General features: G+C 34.2%; 2 protein-coding genes across 2 annotated transcripts; one reads left to right on the top strand and one right to left on the bottom strand.

The window, feature by feature from the left end:
• Positions 1 to 317: 317 nt before the first annotated feature.
• Positions 318 to 9,903, bottom strand: LOC132555122 (aminomethyltransferase, mitochondrial-like). Its single transcript, XM_060219465.1, has 7 exons — positions 9,771 to 9,903; positions 7,753 to 8,133; positions 6,789 to 6,867; positions 4,715 to 4,860; positions 3,232 to 3,418; positions 2,461 to 2,577; positions 318 to 1,709 (listed from the first exon to the last, which is right to left on the bottom strand). Exons 1-7 carry the CDS (start codon positions 9,879 to 9,881, stop codon positions 1,495 to 1,497), a joined length of 1,236 nt encoding a protein of 411 aa, XP_060075448.1. The 5' UTR covers positions 9,882 to 9,903; the 3' UTR covers positions 318 to 1,494.
• Positions 9,904 to 10,455: 552 nt separating this feature from the next.
• LOC132555100 (inhibitor of growth protein 3-like) lies at positions 10,456 to 20,751 on the top strand. The gene is made up of 11 exons (XM_060219442.1): positions 10,456 to 10,505; positions 11,079 to 11,150; positions 11,530 to 11,636; positions 12,002 to 12,067; positions 12,530 to 12,626; positions 12,987 to 13,037; positions 13,933 to 14,133; positions 14,778 to 14,851; positions 15,911 to 16,080; positions 16,476 to 16,803; positions 17,579 to 20,751. Exons 1-11 carry the CDS (start codon positions 10,478 to 10,480, stop codon positions 17,687 to 17,689), a joined length of 1,305 nt encoding a protein of 434 aa, XP_060075425.1. The 5' UTR covers positions 10,456 to 10,477; the 3' UTR covers positions 17,690 to 20,751.
• The last annotated feature ends 869 nt before the right edge of the window (positions 20,752 to 21,620 follow it).

Raw genomic sequence — 21,620 nt, forward strand, 5'->3', positions numbered from 1 at the left:
TTGGTAGTCTTTTACAGATGCGTTTGATTGTACTCAACTTTTGTAGCATTCATGACATGCAATCAGATGCACAAAGTAATTTAATATCATTGCATATTGAGACCTGCTAATATGAAATGTAATACCCTTGGCCCAGGTATGCTGCATACTTTATGCATGTATATTCAAAATCTGTCTTGATTACAAACTAATATTCACAAGTTTTGAAAATATTTTTGGCCTTTGGCCCATTGACTTTACGAAAAGATTATATATATATTGACATTTTAAGTCAAACTGATTACAAACTAATATTCACAAGTTTTGAAAATACTTTATGAAAAGATTATATATATATTGACATTTTAAGTATAAGAATTAAGATAAGTCAGCTTCTATGTAAACACATAGTTTGTTACATGAAATTTTCTCTGCTGATCAACAATGACCCAAAATATCACACAATAGAAAACTTCTACTCTTCATTTCTCAGAATATTCAACCGCACATATTTTTTGTACACTTGTTGCTTTGAAAACAATAATTTCTAACACAAATACATATTTCTATATCCATTGAACTTGGATTCATTATATCTACCAAGATAATTGGCACATACTTTTCGATGTATTTTCCAGTTGGCATCAGCTTGAACAATCTCTCTTTGCTTCAAGACCTACTTGTATGAAGTATGGCTGCATTTCAGTCAATTTCAACATTCAGCAAATGCTCTTTCCATTGTGAGTGTGAGAGAGAAATGAAGTGAACTTCACACACATCTATCTACCATGTTGTTTCCCCTTTAAGGAATTATCATTACTGTCAGTTGCTCCACCGAGCATGGGATCATTTTTTTCTTTTTATTTATTTTGTAAAACTGATTGTGTCTATACAAAATGAATTCCTTTCTATGAATTAGTTTGCGTTTCAGATAAAAGTTCCAAAAAAAATCATTAGGCTGAAGTGGGAAGATGTACATGCATGTTTCGACAAGTTTCATGATAAGCTTGCACAAGACCTGTTTTGCTATGAACTCACAAGAAAAGTTTCAAAATCAGACTAAATACAAATATAAGGATTGGATAAGATGTTATGTTGAGGTTTATGGTGTATAAACCTCATATGAGCCTTGGGACATTTTTTTTATAAGAACTGTGAATATATTAACTAACATAAAATTTGTCTCAAGTTCCTTGAGGTTTATACCCCATAAACCTCTATATAATATTATTCAATCCTTCAGTAAACTGTTAATACTGGTACTATTCTGCTTTTTAGATAATTAGGTTTATTGTCAGCAAGGAAGAAATTCCATGGTAATGTGAGGGAAATATTTGCTTAAAATTAATTGAACATTTATTACTATAAAAAATTCAGTTGAAAACGAGAAACAAAAAATCACAGCTGGAGAAATGCTGAAAAATAGATGACAAGCACATTGTGGTGAGAAAAATAAATGTAACTTTACATTTATCTGAAGGCAAAATGCTAAAGAGGTAGAAATGTGATATTTATTCATGTGAAATAATTTGCAGGAACAAAAGGCATTTTTGAGACTGTTGCATTAATAAGTTTTTTCCTGATTTCAAATTTGACATTGGTTCCAACTTTTGCATATGGCGTGTCGATGTAGCCCATGGAGACATTTTTGTTAAGGGAAGGTGAAGGGCATCCACTGGTCAGTTTACCAAGCACTTTTTCTCCAGCCTCATCATACACAACAGTGCCAGCTATAAAACAAAACAGAAAATAACACGTACACTATCAAAGTGTTTATAAGTATACCATATATTTACTCATTTTCAGTGTTTTCAAATTCAACATGGTCACTAGTAAATAATAAAATGAAACCTGTCTATTAAAGAGCAGAAAAAAGCAGCATATTACTATAATTGTATTACATTGGGACAAGAAACCAGTGGCCTTTATAGAGAAGTAGCAGTACTTGTTAATAAAGATTGCCTTCAATGCTAGTTAATATGCATTGAAGTCTCCTTCCACTAATTCTGATGAACTACTGAATGGATTACAGATTACCTTGAAACTTTTTGAGCTTCAGTATGGATCCTTGTTGTGCATGTTACATTTTGACCTTCTTCAGGTAAGTGAAGATGGCTGCCAGCAGCCATTTTGAAATATAATATTTCAACTTTAGTACATACTGCCATTTTTGGAATCACCTCAGTGAATCATATGCTACTGGAGTGTGAATGGCTGAATTTTTATCTTAACATTTACTATACCTTAAATTTACACATAGGCAATACCTAATTATATCTGTTCATTTTTATAATAAAACATGTAATCAGAAACATATGTTACACCGTATTGAAGTAGACTTTGCTGCTTTAATGTTGCTGTCTTGGGCCAATCATTTTCTGGTAGGAACTGAGACACCTGACACAATGATCTTATTTTTTGACATGGAGACTCAAAAATATTTCACATTAAATAAGGTTTTAGCAAACCTGCAAGTCTTACCTCTGGCAGGTGCACCAGTCGACAGAAAACCAACACGTTTTGATTTTGGTTTGTCCTTTATCTGTTGTAAGATAATATCAGCTCCAGGAAAGTTGGCCTCTGCTCTCCGCCGCTTACCTAAATTCAATATACAATTATTTTCTAGTTTTAGTCACATAGGTGATCCTTTGGTACATATATATGTTTTCAATTTTAATGTTATCTAGCTGTTGATATGCTAAAAAACACAGTATCTTAATGTGTTATACACTGTCAGTTAGATATGGTTTCAATGTGTTACATAGCATGTCAATGTGTTTCTTTGTGTGTCTGTGTAATACATTAGTGTGTATATGTGTAACATGCTGTGTCAGTGTATTACATTAGTGTGTCATTGTGTTACATTGGTGTGTCATTGTGTCACATTGGTGTGTTAATGTGTAACATATGGTGTTTGTGTGTTGCATCAGTGTGTCCATTACATTAGTGTGTTTTTGTGTTTCATAGTTTGTGAATGTGGTACCCACAGCAAGATCGATATTGATTTGCTAAATAGTATTTCAAATGCATTACATATTATATCAGTGTGTCAGTGTATTATAAAGAGTAAAAATAAGGTGTTGATATGCTAATTAGTATGTCACTGCAATACATAGTGTGTCACTGTGCTAGGAAGCACATGTCACAGTGTCATTAGCTCATGTGTGACTATCAATTTACTATTAAAATCATTTAAGATACCAGGTAGTCGTTTCCACATCACACAAAGTGTTACAATTCCACAGTATTTACCAATAGTCCATAAAAGGCTCGCTTCAACTGGAGTGGTCTCTTCATCAATATCATTGCCATAGAGACACAAGCCAGCCTCTAGACGAAGACTGTCTCGAGCACCTAGACCAGCCAGGTTTACTTTTGCTTCCTTAGAACTCAACAGAGCACTGGCAAGTTCTTCTGCCCTATCAGCACACACTGATATCTGCAGGTAAATTACATTAACTTTTAAAAGTATATTATATATTTGATTTTGATAACCCATTCATTACAATAAAATGACTTTTATCCTGCAACTGGCACTGCCATTTTTGGAATACACCTGCCACATATATTTTTGCTGTATTTAGCAGTGACGAAAACCAGCTGTATTTTTACTTAAATATTACATTTAGAAATATAGATAGTTGTTAAAGTAAGTGATTTTACATGTTGTAATGAACATGTTGATCTATGAAAATTCATAAAATCAATGTCATATCCGATCAAGTTTGGAACTATATCTCAATGCGAAGCAATTACTTCGGAGTCTGTCATCAGGCAAAATTCAGGTAAACACGGATTGAACAACAATAGTCAGGTTTTCCATCTATGTTGAAGGAATAATAGAATACTTGGTCAGTGTCTTAAAATATAAGCAGTATTTTGGCTCAGGACAGAAAAACAATTGTGGTAAGCCTCTTTTATCTTTCTTCATCCTTGCCAAAATACTGCTTTTATTTCAAGACACTGACCATGTATTCTAAATGTATTGGCCCTGATCTGTCCCAAAATGAAAAGAGCACAACTAGGGATCAAGGGTAACCTACACATATAATTTGTGAAAGATCTATGCAGTAGTTCTCAAAAAAAAGTGATAACAAACTTCACTGAAAAAAATCCAAGACAGCTGCCTGTCAGCTATCTTGTTTTTCTGATCAGTCCCAAAATCAAACAGGCACAACTAGGGACCAAGGGAAGCCTGCATATGAAATTTGAGAAAGATCCATCCTGTACTTCAAGAAATTGTGATAACAAATCACATCATCATCTTCTGTGTAACCACAACTTGTCATTCTTCACTCAGGGATGTCAAATACATCCCATCTCTGAATTGTCCTCTCCTGTGTAATCACACCCTGTTACTTGACTCTCAGGGACACCAGATACACCTCAACTTCACACCATCCTATTCTATGTAACCACACCTCACTCTATTCTCAGTGATATCAAACCTACCTCCCCTCAACACATTCCTTCCCTGCCTTAAAACACCTTATCACTGCACTCAGAGATACCAAACACCTCATTCCCACACTGTCCTCTCCTGTAGTGTATAACCACATCTTGTCACTCCATAATCTGGGACACTAAACACACCTCACCTCTGCATCATTCTGTTCAGGGTAATTGCACTTTGTCATAATACTCAGGAAGCCTCACACACCTAAGCTCCACAATGTCATTTCCTATGTAACTGTATCTTTTCACTCTTCACTGAAGGACACAAAACACACCTCACCTCCACACCATCCTCTCCTGTGTAACCACACCTTGTCACTCTACATTCAGGGATTCCAAATACTGTTGCCAGGGTGTTTGTCATAAATGGAAGAGTAGAAAGGTCAAAGTCAACTCCAGTTTGAAGCACTTGAGCCATCTTAGGACCTACACTCCAAACAAGAGAACAAATATCAGTATTTCAAATTACTGTTGCAGTTTATAGTATATTATATATGGAAATTCAGATTTTAATCTATTTTCATTAACACAGTACCAGTTGGTAGTTATTTGAATGAATCTTGCTTATTTTGAGAAAAACACTGCTATTCTTTTTTTTCATTTTATTTTTTTTAATGAAAGTTTGTCTTCCTAAAGTTTTTCTAAAAAGGAAACGAAGTCATTTAAAATCCAAGATGAAATATAATTTGGACTAGAAAAACCATGATGCTGCATCACATTTGAAATGCGGTGATATCAGAGTTCAAACAAAAAGCTATTGGTCAAAAAGGACTTCTTAGCTCATAAGAAACTGTCTCTCTGATCTGCCTTTGACATCAGAACCAACCAATTGTTACTCATTTAGAAGTAAAAAATAACAAGAGGCCCATGGGCCTTAACGGTCATCTGACAAAAAGCAAGCCAAACTCTAACAACAGTGAGTCTGCTGTTAAAGCAGTTGGCTTTATTCATTTGAATAAACTTGGTAGCCCTTCCTCCCAGCATCCTACAGGCCCAATATCAGCACTCTGAGCCTTTTAATTACTGAGAAGAAGTCGTTTACAGATTTTAACATATTTGAACCCTGTGATCTTGAAAGTGGGTCAAGGTCATTCACTTGAACACATTTGGTAACACTTCCTCAAAGCATCCTACAAGCCCAATATCAGCACTCTAATCATTTGGTTATTGAGAAGTCATTTGCATATTCTAACATATTTGACCCCTGTGACCTTGAAAGTGGGTCAAGGTCATTCATTTGAACAAACTTGGTAGCCCTTCCTCCCAGCATGCTACAGACCCAATATCAGCATTCTGAGCCTTTTGGTTGTTGAGAAGAAGTTGTTTAAAAATTTCAACATATTTGACCCCTGTGACCTTGAAAGTGGGTCGAGGTCATTCAATTGAACAAACTTAGTAGCCTTTCCTCCAAGCATCTAACAGGCCCAATATCAGCACTCTTGAACTTTTGCTTATTGAGAAGAAGTCGTTTGTATATTTGAACATATTTGACCCCTGTGACCTTGAAAGTGGGTCAAGGTCATTCAATTGAACAAACTTAGTAGCCTTTCCTCCAAGCATCTAACAGGCCCAATATCAGCACTCTTGAACTTTTGCTTATTGAGAAGAAGTCGTTTGTATATTTGAACATATTTGACCCCTGTGACCTTGAAAGTGGGTCAAGGTCATTCATTTGAACAAACTTAGTAGCCTTTCCTCTAAGCATCTAACAGGCCCAATATCAGCACTCTTGAACTTTTGCTTATTGAGAAGAAGTCGTTTGTATATTTTAACATATTTGACCCCTGTGACCTTGAAAGTGGGTCAAGGTCATTCATTTGAACAAACTTGGTAGCCCTTCATCCCAGCATGCTACAGACCCAATATCAGCACTCATGGACTTTTGCTTATTGAGAAGAAGTCGTTTGTATATTTTAACATATTTGACCCCTGTGACCTTGAAAGTGGGTCAAGGTCATTACTTTGAACAAACTTTGTAGGGCTCCATGCCAGCATGCTATGGGCCAGGTATTAGCCCCCTAGGCCTTCTAGTATTTGAGAAGAAGTTTTTTGAATGAAAAGTTTACGGACGACGCACGGCGGACGGTGGACGATGACGGATGAAGCACGATGGCTATGGGGCATCTCGACCCTTGGGGTCAGACGACCTAAAAATTCAAAATATAACTTGCAATTACAGATATAAATATATGCAAGCAATGCATGTGCTACCTGTCAGAATATAAATTTTACAATAATAGTGTCAAATTCATGCACTTTTTTTGTGTTTAAAGAAACTTGCTAAACTGGTAATGATCATTGTCATTCTAATCCTTATAGCAGTATTATATTGATGATGATTAAAAAATACACACCTTGAAGAGCAAGGAGTCCATTGTCTATCACTTCCATGTCAACATCCATGCCTTTACTCTGCGACTCCGCAAGATTTTTCTGCACAACATACAGATTACTTTATCATGTTGTTTTTTTTTGTCATGTAAATATTATTGTGACAGCATTAATCTCATTCAGAACTTTGGGAACTGCATTCTGAAGAAAGTGAAATAAATAAAGCACTTCCTACTCTACTGAAATGTTAAATATAAACTATCAGCAATAGTTGTGTATGTAATCTTACAATTAGCCTATGCCCATGCTTCCATATATATGTAATAAGCCCAACCTCTGACTCTAAGTAAAAAATAATGTGTTGGCCCTGGGGTCTTGTAATAAGCCCATCCCTCGACTCTTGAGAAAGACGTCATGTGTTAGCCCTTTGTGGCCTGTAATATGCCCAATGCCAACTTTGAGTAAGAAGTAATGTGTTGACCCTCTGTCGTCCTGTAATATGCCCAATTTCTGATTCTAAGTAAGAAGTAATGTGTTGGCCCCTTGTGATCCTATAATAAGCTTGCCTCTTAAATTTGATTAAGAGGTTATGTGCTGACCCCTGTGCCTGTAATAAGCCCATCCACTGACTCAGTGTAAGTAGTAATGTGTTGTCCCTCTGTGGTCCTGTAAAAACCCCACCCCCTGACTGTGAGAATGAAGTAATGTGTTGACCTTCTGTGGTCCTGTATTAAGCCCAATCTCAGACTCTAAGTAGGAAGTAATGTGTTGTCCCCTTGTGGTCCTGTAAAGAGCTCACCCCCTGACTTTGATTAAGAAGTAAAATGTTGGCCCTGTGTGGTCCTGTAATAAGCCAATCAACTGACTCAGTGCAAGAAGTAATGTGTTGGCACACTGGACTTACAACAGGATCATGGCTTTTACCTTGATAACAACAACAAACATACAAAGACAAGGTGCAGTTACACAAAGAGTTCAAATACAAACCTTTATATGATCTAAATCCTTTTCAGCACATCCTGCATTAGAAACCACGTAAATATATCCTTGGTGAGTTTTAGCAACAATCAAGTCATCAATGATCCCTCCTGTAGTATTGGTGAGAAGAGACAGTGTTCCCTGGTTCTCCTTTAGTGCTGCTACATCCCCTACAACCAGACTCTCTATGAAGGCCACATTGTCCTTCCCAGTAAATTTTGTCTGCAACATGTGGGAGACATCAAATAATCCTACTTCTGATCGAACATGCAAGTGGGAAGTTGAAAGCCCTTGTTGTGCATATGTAACTGGCATCTCCCATCCCCCAAATGGCACCATCTTTGCACCATTTTTACAATGGAAGTCATACAAACAAGTACGCTTGGTTGCCTGAAAATTTAAAGAAAAATCTTGGATTAATTTACAAGAAATCAATGCCAAATATCAGAAAATAATAAAATGCTAACCTGAATCACTTACATTACTTATTGACCTTGGCCATGTAAATCAATTTTTGTTTTTATACCTTAAAAAGTATATCATTTTAAAGACAAAGTAATGCAAGCAATTACAAAGCACAGCTCCCAAAATCTGGACAATTTTTTCAGTTCCAAATTGGGCAATGAAATATGCATAGAAAATGGTAAAGCGACATAAGACCTATACATTTCAATATAAATATAACAAGAACAATAACAGAACTGAGAAGTTATTTATAGGTCACAGAGTACATGAGATATGGCCCCTAGATAAGACTGAAGTTAAGACAATATAGCTGCAGTAAAAACTATTGCAAGTATAGATGAAACCCTAATGAAAACGACAGATGAAATGAAGGCAACTCCTCTCTTACAAAAATTATTCAAGGTTTAATTTGATATGATATAGCTTTGAGCTTACAGTTTATCTGGCAAGAGAGCAAGAGGTCAAAAGTACAGGCCATATCAGGGACAGCTCTGTATCTATTGGCATGTGATGACAAAGAGAAAAAGCATGTACTGCATTCATTGCTTCTACCAACTATATCCACAAGGGCCAATATATAAGAACATATTTTTGATTACTCCTTCCTGTTACATCTGTAAATCTGCATGCTGACATGTTGTGTATTGCATACCAAGCCAGGAGCATATCAATTAAAGGTGCACCAGGCACAATTGCACCTTTCTACATGGAACAGTTTCCTGACTTCATAGGTTTGCTTTAATGTAGTGCTTAAATACTGATCTTGACATATCTTTTTCAAACTTCAAGTTTGAAGTTGAGAGTACAGGTTGCCTTACTAGCCTTTGCTAGTGTAAATTTCCCTTTAGTTGATCACACAGTAGAGTGTCTGGCTAGAGACCGAAGGGTTGCAAGTTCAAATCCCAGCAGGGCAGGGTTATTTCTTATTACTTCTTCCTATTATAGATTTGGTGCTGTTGACCATTCCATGAGTAGAAACTATAGGAGAATGAGATACTGCTATGGAGATATCATCACCAGAACACAGACGTTTGTTAATGAGACAATACCCTGCAATGGGACAAGTCACAGATACCGAAAACCTGTATGTAACTAAATATACCTATATTGAACATGTGTTGTTGTTGTTTACGGGGTCGAAAGACTGAAGGAAAGTGTAGTGCAGTTGAGACTACTGGTCCTTATTAGCCTTCGCTAGTGGTATTTTCCCCTTAGTCAGTCAGTTGAGTATCCGGCTAGAGACTGAAGGGTGGCCAATTTAAACACTAGTAAGGACAGGGTGATTTTTTTCATTTCTTCTTCCTATTTACACCATTTAAGTCTTGCCTATCATCTGATCTATTTGTATGTTTTTGTATGATAAAATTGTGTTGAAACGAAATGAAACATCAATTCATCACACTTTACAGTAGGACCTGTTCTATACTTATATTTCCATGTTCATGAGCAATGTTTTCAGTATGACATTGAACGGCTGTAATGATCGTCTTTGGTGCCCTCTCAGTTTCTATGACGTTAATTAAATTGCAAGTTTGCTTAAGTCTACTTTTGTGCATACGTACACCTGATGAAGCATACTTCCTCGAACATCCTATGTAATAATGTATTTTCAAATTATGACAGTTAGTCAACCCTGAAAATGTCTTCCAAGCTTTAGTAAATATGCGGTTCATCCTTTTTCGGGAAATCTAGCAGATGACGGAAAACATCAATAAGGGCATATCATAATATTAGTTCCGTATTATATCACATTTTTGTATTTGAAGTTTTATTTGCATCTAGATTTACTCATACGAAATGATAATTCATCTTATCTTGTCGACACGTAAAATTTTCATATTTCATCCAACCATGTATTTTTTTATTATAAGGGTTAATAATATAAGCCTAACTCTGCCTATTTCTGAGATAGTTTACAACAGACATTATGATTGGCTACTTGATCGTACATTTTAGTTTTGTTCTCATCTTATTCATATGTATTCATAAGTCGATATACCTATGATCTACTTCAACACAGAGGTGATATTTAAGAAAATAAATATTTTGAATTCGCTAAAATGTATCACTGAAATGAAACCACCACTGTATACCTAAATCAGTCTATCCAATCAAAAGTGCTGTTACACGTGTTTAATTTACCCGGTGAAATCATTCGGAAGCAATCTAGACTTTTTAGTGAAGAAGATTCTACAGTCCGATGTATTCCGATGTAAAACGTGAAACAGAAAGTTGAAAAAGGAACTGCAGTTAACACAAAAACTTCAAAATGTTGTATTTAGAAGATTATTTAGAAAGTATGTTGCTCATGATACAATTAAACTGAACATGTAACTATTATAGATAGCAATTTTTAAAGCCATGTCATAGTATACATTTTGAAATCGGTTTGTTTGTGTAGATTATATATGTAATAAGCCACAAAACGCACAGTCACAGTCTCATATTTATACGAATATAGTAAAAGTCCTTTGTTATAAATTATTGAAATCCCTTAGATAACTTTATTTAACTGACTTCAAAGTATTTATGATTTTACTATTTTCACATCAATGTAATTCATTTGAAAAAAGTACCAGCTTGTCCATATGGACAGTATAACCTTCAACTTGATATCGGGCATGTTTGAGTTGAATAATCTTATATATATTCACGTTCAAATTTTCGATTACGTTGTATGATGATATCACCAAATCTGTTTTATAAGTTTCTTAACTTCAGACACAATAAAACAAAAAGTTGCATGCAATTTTATAAAAAGTTGTGTTCTAGCAATTGTCACCCAGTTGGGAAAAAGACTCATGGTAATATAATTATGATACATTTGAATGTGATGCATTTATCTCATGAGTTCAGTTTTAATTTTTCAGTGATTGAGAATCTTCCAATGGAAATGAGAGAAAAATTAACAGAAATGAGAGAAATGGATCTGCAAGTTCAAAGTAAGATTATATAAAGTAACATGAACATATGGTTTAGCAACATTATCTCTTCTATAGGTGGTTGGTCAACCATCCTGGTATAACTGTTTGTAATTGTGAAAAAGTGAACAGAGGGATGCAATATGTATTAGATGTACTGAGATTTAGTTAGGAATTAAAACTATCAGGTTATTTATACTTTTTATAATGTAAAGATTTTCAACTTGGACTTTTAATTTGCAACCTTCAACCAATTGGATTGAGTTGTTAGTATTTAAACATTCCTAAGAAGATCCAGCCTTAATGAAATAATTTCCATTTCAATTTTGTTAACAGACATTTTTTGGTAATTGTGTATAATCATACTGCTTATATATTTCTGTTACTTTTTTGTCTCCAGATGCTCTGGACAGTTTAGATGAGCGTGTGAAGTCATTTTTCAAGAAATGTATTCAAACAAATGTCAAATCTGAATCAAAGGAAGAAGAATTCGAGAAAATTAAACAAGTAAGTTGTAAGAATGTTTAATTTACTTGCATCATAGTTTTTTTTTTTAATAGATTCAAAGAATTCCTAACATAAGAGGCTAAAACATATATTATCTCATTTTTCCAAAATTCTTATTTAAAGCCAAACTTACAAGCTGAATGCTAAATACTAGCATAATAACGATATTGTATACATAAAAGTGGGGATTTATTTTTTGTAATATATTAACATTTTGAAGTTACAAATATAATACAACACTACAAATTTCAAACTCTGTACTAAAGAACTGATTGAGTTTGAGAGTAAAGTAAATTGATCTTATTGATAATATTTTGATTGATATTGATGATATTTTGATTGAAATTAATAATATTTCACTTCAGGATTATTACAAATCATTAGAAGATGCAGATGAAAAGGTTCAGTTAGCAAACCACATTCATGATTTGGTATGTATACAGGATGTTTTTTCATATGCTGGCAAGTACTCTTCTCATACCATAATAACAATTCATTTGAATGGTGTAGTTTACATTTATCTCTTATTTTGTTTTTCATGAATGAGAATGTGAAAATGAGATAACACAAATAGAATTGAGGCCAAATATTTTTTCATATATTTGAGGTTGCTCATGATCAATAACAAATACCAATATCCATTTTGTTTGATTATGATGATTCAAATTTGTTTTCCATTTTTAAAATTCATTACTCTTAAAATTAAGAAAAATTGAAAGTTGAGATAAACTTATGCTAACATGTTTTGTCTTAGAATTGAAGTTTGAAATTGAATTGTTTATAAATGATATACACAACAGATAGAAATAGAAAATAGAAGAGAATGAGTGATTCAGGTCAAAGGGCCTATTGTTTTCTAATGTAATAGATTTGCTGATTTTCTGTTGAAATAGGTTGATAGACATTTGCGTAAGTTAGATCAAGAATTATCAAAGTTTAAAATGGAATTAGAAGCAGACAATATGGGTATTACTGAAGTCTTAGAAAAACGTGAGTATATAGTATTCTCTGTTCTCATTATCAATCACTAACAGGGTATGGTCTTTATCAATAATTAGTGTACATTTTTTATGACTGTATAAACTGTGTCGTCTAGTTTTCATAACCTTAGAGAAATTTTCTAGAATTTTGATCATGTTGTAAATATTGTTTATCTCCCATTCAAACTTCATCAACACATTTATCAACAGAAGCCTGACTTTTAACACAAAAAACCTAAGATATCCAATTTCATTTTAATTATCAAAATATTTCTTTGTAAACCCAGGTTTTCAAACCTTTTTCAATCCTGTATAATCGACACAAATTTATTTTCTTATACCAATCATAAAAATTATTTTCAATTTTCAGGATCATTAGAATTAGACAAACAGCCATCTATCAACAGTCACAGAGCAGAAAGTAAGTTGTCCATCAGACTATTAAGTTGTGTGTCTTATTTGAAGGAAAATACAAGGTATTACATATCATCATGTGTTACAATTGGCTATATTTGTTCATTAATATTCTCTTCCTCAGAACATACTTTCTTAATTAATGAAGGCATTCTATATCCATTGGTGAAAGTTATCCAGATTAATCCGGAATTCTGAATTTTCAGTGGCCGCAGAGGCCATTTTTCCAAATCCTGGAAATCTGTTGAGATAATCGATTGTTTTCACACGCTACACTGTTTACGACATCCAGAAATTAGTCTGTGTTTACATTGGAACATTGATAGTTACTATGACAAAGTAATTTTTGACAAAATGAAGTATTTACCCCCAGGGTATGATACGAAAGAACTTGAGACAGACATTAAAAGTAAGTGGCAATGGCAGTGGCTTAACAAGATCAATGAAAACGAAGAAAAATGGGGACAGTGGTTAAAAAAAAACCCAGACATTAGTGGGATCACTTTTTGTGAAGTGTGTGGAAGAATACTTAAAGCTTACAGTTCTGTATATTAAGATGTTACTTTGAACTGAAATGAGAAGTACTTTGTTCTTGCTTAAAATGTTTATCTATTAGCTATATCCCTGGGGCTTCATGGGGGCTCTGCCCCAACTTGTACCCCCACCAGGGATTTGCTCTGGACCAATTTAGGGCCCTAGCGGCCCCCAGGACCCCCAGCTTAATTTTCAGAATTTTGAAAATGTGCAACTTTCACCCATGTGTATATGGAGAATCATGGATCTGGTGTATATCAAATGTCTGTAAACCTGACATTCAAAACACCATATCTAAAAAGTTTTGTAAGTTATGAAATATTTGGCAGTATATATATTATTGTTATATGCACAAAATTTGTGAACAGAGAGACGACTTCCAACATCTCAACCTTCTGTAACCAACCATACAGAGAAAAGGATCACAACAGAAAAAGTGCTTTCCTCTCTGGCTCATGAAGCTGCAAGGGAGACAATTGGGGCACGAAGGCAGTCCAACTCTGGGTCTAACTCACCAGCTATGCCCATGTTTAACTCCACACCAGCACCATCACTTACTTACAGTCTTGGTAAATGTTTTCTTTTTTATGTTTTGATGGTCTGCTCTCCCTTTTCTTTAACATTTTTAGGAATATCGTAAAACAAATGATAAAATACTTGTATTATCATAGCTTTCACTATTGCTTTCAATGATTGTGTTTCAAATAGTTTGTTTGCCTATTCTGCAAATATTTATTAATGAAATTGATTCTGCATGAATGTTCAAAGTGACTTTCAAGGTTACAGATAAGTGTAAAAAAACCAATATGTCTGCATTAGTTCAAAATGTACAAATCTAATACTTAACTTACTTTAATAGCAAAACCAATTATGACAGATGCAACTATGCACGCAATACTGTGATGTAACAAATTTATTGATTTATGCCAGGCAATGCACTCACTGCTATTAAAATGGTATCAATATGGATTAGAAAACACAGTTTGTGAATAAGAATGTTTATCAGAGAACATCGGTAACAATAGGCACAGTTTATATTTTCACTGTACCAGTGTTAAACAGGAAGAATTCTTTAGAGTCATTAACATTTACACTGGTTTTTGTGTTTGTATATGTTCATAAGAAAAATTGAATAACTTGCCCAAAGTAAAACATATTATTGTTGCTTTTTATAATAGTGAATGCTTTGTATAGTTGTTGGTATACTTTACAGGTCACATGGGAGCCGGAAGTAATGCAGCTATTGCCGCAGCCGCATCTCAGGCTATTGCAGCAACACAACATGTGGTAAGTGGCATTACATTTTGTAACTTTATAGGAACAGAAGAAGGAGGGATTACTTTACTCCTCCAACTTTACCTCAATAGTTAAGAAGTTCCTTAACTCCATAATTTTATAGAGGGAGAGAGGGCAGGGTGTCTTTGATTCTACAAATCTTCGCAAGGGAAAAGAAATTGTCTTGTGCTCCTTCTTAATCTTATACGGGGAGAGATGACAAGGTCTTTTAACTCCACAAATTTATGCATGGGGAGAAGGAAGGGTCCCTTTTAACTCCTAAAACCTTTCCAGGGAGAGAGGACAGTGTTTCTTCACTCCACACACATTTACAGGAAGAGAAGAAAGGGACCCTAAACTCCTCTAACCTTGACAGAGAAAGAGGACCGGGTCCCCTAATTCCGCAAATCCTGACAGGAAGTGAGGACATGGTCCCTTAAATCATCTGAGCTTTACATTGAGAGATGATAATGCTCTAAACCACTCCAACCTTTCCATAGAGGTGACAGGGTTCTAGGCTGTAAATGGAATGGAAACAGGGTCTCTGATCTCTGACTCCTCCAACCTTTATAGAGAAAGGACAAGATCCCTTAAATTCTCCAAGATTTACAGAGAAATAAAAAGGGTCTTATGTTCTCTAAGACTTACTGGAAGTCAGGGTCCTTAAACACCAAAAACAAATCTTTCACGTGTACATAAGTTGCAGGGAAGAACATATTTTACTTGAAAAAAAAATAATAGTTCTAATAACTTATTAACTTCATTATGATTCCGAAGAAAATCTTTAAGAATGTTTGGAAGGAATGTGTAATATGTTCTTGATTAAAAAGCTGTACAATTTATGTTTTGTACGTTGAATAAAATTTCTTGATGATGTTTTTGAAAAGTAGTAAAGACACTTTTTGTGATAATACATTGAAACAGAACAACCTAATCTGAAATGTGTTATGTTATATTTAATTTGAATTATAAGATCAGGCAATATCTTTTAGGGAATGTTGGAACTATTTCCCTTTGAAATTGAACAAGTAATACCCAGCGCCTTATAAGTCTTGCTGTCCATTCTTGCAGATGCAGCAGGGCAGGAGAACTCCTAGTATGAAAGCTAGCTATGTGGCAATGTCACGAACAGCTGACCTTACTAAAGAACTTTCCATTCCAAAAGAAACAGGTTACAACTCACAACCATCAACACCCACTTCTAGTCATGAGCCACCGGCAAAAGTACCTCGACAGAAAAAGTAAGTATAGCTGTCTGACAACACCACTTCTCATGTCAAAATGATTTTTACTTCATGAATACTTATCATCATATTCACAATTCATTCCAAATTTTCTGAAATTGTATAAAAATTTTACAGAAATGTTTTGCAAAATAAGTCATTATTAAAGTAATGTTTTATGTTAGCTATGACATTAATGCACTTCAAAAACTTTAAGATAATTAAGGAATTATTAAAGTAATGTTTTATGTTAGCTACAACATTAACGCACTTCAAAAACTTAAAGATAAATAAGGAAAAAATAAGGATCAACAAGAGATGGGAGTACTACATTATTACTTTTAATTACAGTATATCAGCCATATATCCTGAAACATAAATAACCCTGCTGAGTCTTCTCTTCAATTTTTCAGACAAACTTCCAAAGCAGCTCAGTTACTACAGCATCAACAACAACAACAGCAACAACAACAACAACAAACAGTTCCTGCACAACAACCCAGTATACCAACACCTAGTCCCCAACAACAGATACCTCCCATCCCCCCACCCTCGCGTCCCCAGCCCAGTCAGCCTGTTATCAGAGATCCTGTTCCAGCAGCTGAGGAGGTCAGTACAGAGTTACAGATTGTGGATGAGCATGGTACGCCCATCGACTGGCAGAATGATCCCAACGAGCCTCGTTATTGCCTTTGTAACCAGGTGTCCTATGGTGATATGGTCGGCTGTGATAATGATGATGTAAGTTTTCTATCAAATTTGTCATGTAATTTTAAACTAAAATGCAAATCTGTAGTATCTTTTAACAAATTTCTCTGAAAAATATCATTTACCACAACATAAATTGGATTTTTTATCATGTTTATCTTAAGTATTCAATAACTAGTATGGAAATGTATTAATTGTGTGAGATTTATCTTACATTGCAGTATTTGATTACATTGTAGAAAAAAGTTCCAGAAAGAATCAGCTTTTTTAGAATTTGCATGTAATTGTTAAATCTGAATGTTTGTCAATTTAATTACTATTTTCAAAACCATCAGAGTACCATGGTACTTTAACATGGAGAACTAGAATTGTTCTCACATTTTGATTGCCTTCATAATTCAAGTCATTAAAGCATTATTTAAAAATAATATTTTTTTCAGTTTTATAGTCTGTATTGATAATATTCCTTTTCTTATACAAGTTTTCTATCATACTTGCAGGATTTCAAACTACATTAGATTCACTTTCAGTGTTAAGCCTACTGTATCAGTAATGTTCCAAAACATCATATCTGGACCAAGCTTTCCTGTAAATGGTTTTGGTTTTTGTTGATTAGTGACATGCTTTCTATCTCAGTGACTCTTCTTATTGCTTGGTAGATCTACAGGTCCAGTTTTCATTTTAATATTATGAACTCTTGGCCTGTCAAATGGTCGAAACAAATTTCTTGATAAAACTGCATAATCACTTCAAAAAGGCTATAATGGTCAAGTATATAAGGTGAATATGTGATTTGTTTATCTTTCAGTGTCCAATAGAATGGTTCCACTACGGATGTGTGGGTCTGACACAAGCTCCCAAGGGCAAATGGTACTGCCCCCAGTGTTTAGCGGCAATGAAAAGACGAGGCCGTAGATGATGAACATGACAATTTAGACTCAAAACTTACAGAAATCAAGTACAGATGGTGTCACCTCCTAAAATTGAATTTCTTTAAATTACAACAAAAAATACAGAACCAATACCAATGTTTTTTCTTGTCTTCACATCTGTACTCAAAATGGTGACTTTTGAAAGGTTCAAGATTTGAAGTTTCATTTTCATATCTGGAAATTACTGTAAACTACAGTGTTTGTAGGCTTAGGTCTAGTTCTTGTGAAAGCGTGTTGTCATTTTGAGAAAACAGGGTTAAGTTTGGAATTGACTGATGGTTCTTCACTGCTGCCGTTTTGACAAGGGTGTATTGACGGTAATGTGTTCTCTACAGAATGAGCCAGTTCATTCCTAGTTATGTGTCCAAACTTACTGTGCAGTACATTGTTATTATCCTCATCTCCAATAATGGTCCATATTATTTTGTCAGATTTACAAGAAATTTTGTTGCAGGTATTGTGACAGAAAATGAACTGGATTCACATTTATCGCTCTACCTCCATTTATTCTCACACTATTTTATCTATATGTGTATGTGGGGCAAGAAAGATATCCATATTTCAGGCAAAAAACAACTGTATTATCAAATTTCACTAAAAATTTACTTCATAAACTTTCATAAAATTAGGCAGAAACCATTTCTTAGGATTAAAGATCAAATTTGAATGGATTGTGTACATTACTATATAGACATATCAGCCTCCTCTGTATGAAGACATAGCTGGCTTGTCAATAAATCCACCATACCTACTTACCACATTGTCTTTGAATCAGTTCATTAGTGAAAATTCTTTTCATAAACACAGTTGATAATTTCTGTCAAATTTTGTTCATGAGTGCTTCTTGGAATGATACAATGTTGTCACATAATTAAATTGGGCCCTCTTTCCAACTATGTATTGAAATATGGCCTTTTGTCTCAAAGATTTTGAATGGGATATTAAATATCAATCATGTGCTATTTCACCTAGAATTGCTGAATTTTGTATGTGATTACATCATAAAAAGATGACATAGGCAGAATTACATTGCTTTTGCATGTGTATACCCCTTTTGATGCTGGAGTGCCCATGCTGAACTTTCTGTGATGCCAGATTTTGTTCAGAAGTGACTGCCATCAGATTAGTAAGATAAGTAATTATCAGTGCTTCATGCTGAAATATTGTACCCCACTAAATCTATTTGGTTCGTATATACCTCATAATACCATAATGCCATGTCCTTAACCTTATATTTAGGTGGTCATTGGTCAAGGCAATAGGGTCAAAGGTCTCATTTGACAACTTTTGCCAATTCATCATACACTGATATTTATGTGCATGTATGGATGTTATAGTATTTCCAGAGTTGGGCTGCTCGCAATACTTCGTTTAAATACATTAAGTCTTTGATAGTTCATCTCTATATTAAAGGTTTTCAAATGAATTATGAAAATTCCTATACAGATATTTAACATCAAATTTGATGTGAGGACTTTAGATCTATCTGTGTTAGGCTGTTATGGTCAAAGGTCATTGTTATGGTCAAAGGTGAAGGTCACTCTTATATCATAAACTATGTTACAGTATTTAACTGATACATTTTTTGATGCTCATTCACACAAATCATACAAGTTTTTTTTTATCTTACCAGGAGGATTCCAGAATTACTTTTTAGACTATGAATTATTTGTTCAATTTTTCACTGTACCATTTTTTCAGACAGCAAATATGAGGACCATTTTTATGGTTGGCTATTTCCACTACATCACTAAATGGAAACCTCTTTACAATTTCATCACCCACAGAATTTATGTTTGATTGAAAATATTGAAAGGAGTTTGAAATACATGTATATATATAAGTGGACATGGTGACAGAGTACAATGTCTGATTCTGTGGATGCAATCAGCAGTTTTATGTTTGCTAAATTGGTGTGGAAATGTCCCTTTATGTAAACATATCAGAAACACTAGAAAATTTAGCAAGGTTTCAGATGGAGATTTTTTAAAGTTTAAAGAGAAAAAGTTTAAATTTCACTTTTACAGTAGAAATTGTATTGCAGTATTGTTTTGTTGTGAATAATTAATGTTTGTGTGCATGTGAGTATACATCTCCTTGTTTATTTGGTTGTTTGTTAAAACACACTCCACTTAAGATACCTATTAATGGAAACAAGACATGCTTAATGAGTATGGATTAGTTTTATATATGGAAGTAATAATGGAAGTACTCTCTGTATGTATACATGTATACAGTGTGTATGTGATCTGTTTAAGAAATATACACAGAGGTGGAAACAGCAGTATCTTGCCTGTTGTAATTAGTGTGCAAAAGTCATGCTGAAAAAGTATGCATACAGTAGCAAATATTTCGACAAGTGTTATACACTGGCAGATGTAGTTTAACCACGTCTTTCTTTCAGTGTTTACTGACTTGATATTTGGTTGTAGTAATATATATATAGGAGATATGGTTTCCCTGTAATCATTTTGTGGAAAATAATTCAGAATCCAGTAATTAGAATTTATAAACTTCCTATGTGATGGTAAGCATGTAGATATGCAATATAAAATTTAAGTAGTTCCTAAGGTCAAGGTCAGTGTTTCTTAAATTTTAATCAAGGCTGCAGGAATATTATAATGAATGAGAAAAGAACAATGTCCATTATGATTAGTGAGGATTGGACACTCTACTTCTTTCCACCTTGAAAGATTTGATGTACTTCATTTTCCATTTCTCTTTGCAGTTATGTCCATTTGAAAAAATATTATTCTGCACTCCTGATATAAAAAAAATGAACTACAAATAAGTTTAAGAAAAATAACATTAAAGATGAGTAGATTAAAGGTTAAAATGCTAGTAATATGATAGTCTAAGCAGAAAATCGACAGTGGAAAACAATAGTCTCAGGTTGTTGTGTGCAATGTATTGTCAGTTGAGAGTGCTTATCATATCATATCAGGTTTTCACCACATTTACTAGATAAAAATGATGTACATTACAAATTGTTGTCAGTCTTAATGTAGAACCACTTAGCTACAGCCTTACCAGGTTTGTATCACTCAAACAAAACGATAACTGAAAAGATAAAAAAAAATATTAAAAATTGAATAAGTTATTAGTTTTGAAGTGTTACTGGTTTTGTATGATTTGATTTTTTTTCATATCATTTGAAATATTCGGAAACTTGTTGTGTTTTGATACACGTAGAATGTCTCAATATTTGGATAAAGGAGTTGAAGTGATTTACCCAATGCGCTGACTATACATGGTCAGGTTAAACAGTGAACACACACTTACACAAAAATATATGTAAATATATATATGTATGTATATATACCTGGTACTTAATACCAAGACATTTGCTGGTTTAGTTGGTCAAGGTGTCAAATACTTAGTTCACAAAGGTCAAGTTCACAAAGGTCATCTTCAAATCTTCTTTTGATAAACATTTTGACCCCAATTGTCCATTGGTCATGTGCTAAGACCTGAGGGCAACATTGGTCAGCTATCTTGTGAAATTAAATGTAGGTCAAATGGATGAAAACTAATGTAGGTGAGGGAGGTTAAGTTGGTGTCTATTAGTAAATAAGTCAGTTATCAACACACTCTATTCTGACACAAGTGTAACCTGGTAAAAACTAGGCACAATATACCTCTTGGCTTGAGAAATCTCTTTAGCTCTGTCATTTAAGCGTCAGACTAGTAAGTCAGAGGTCCTGGGTTTGAATCCTAGAGTTGGTATTTAAATCAATAATGACCTCTGTTTCATTGGTACCCATGTAGGGACTATGGAACAATACTTAGCTTTACTTTTACAGACATTGCTGTAACCTTTGGAGACTTGAGGACAAGTTATTTCCTGAAGGAGGAGTTTGTGACCCTGGTAAATTACTAGTGGCAATATACCGCTCAGCTAGAGAGAACTTCTCTTTA

The sequence above is a fragment of the Ylistrum balloti genome, unplaced genomic scaffold (assembly GCF_031769215.1).
Source record: "Ylistrum balloti isolate Yb309-2 unplaced genomic scaffold, AGI_CSIRO_Ybal_v1 Utg370452, whole genome shotgun sequence".
NCBI lineage: Eukaryota > Metazoa > Mollusca > Bivalvia > Pectinida > Pectinidae > Ylistrum > Ylistrum balloti.

Bases quoted from the DNA above. Each gene is read 5' to 3' on its own strand.
- LOC132555122 (XM_060219465.1), bottom strand. From the start codon at position 9,881: ATGAACCGCATATTTACTAAAGCTTGGAAGACATTTTCAGGGTTGACT. The intron at 6,868-7,752 runs GTTTGTATTTGA...TATGTTGTGCAG, and splicing joins AGGATTTAGATCATATAAAG to AAAAATCTTGCGGAGTCGCA. The intron at 4,861-6,788 runs GTGTGTATTTTT...TTTGGAGTGTAG, and splicing joins TGGACTCCTTGCTCTTCAAG to GTCCTAAGATGGCTCAAGTG.
- LOC132555100 (XM_060219442.1), top strand. From the start codon at position 10,478: ATGTTGTATTTAGAAGATTATTTAGAAA. The intron at 11,151-11,529 runs GTAAGATTATAT...TTTTGTCTCCAG, and splicing joins AATGGATCTGCAAGTTCAAA to ATGCTCTGGACAGTTTAGAT. The intron at 13,038-13,932 runs GTAAGTTGTCCA...ATTTGTGAACAG, and splicing joins CAACAGTCACAGAGCAGAAA to AGAGACGACTTCCAACATCT.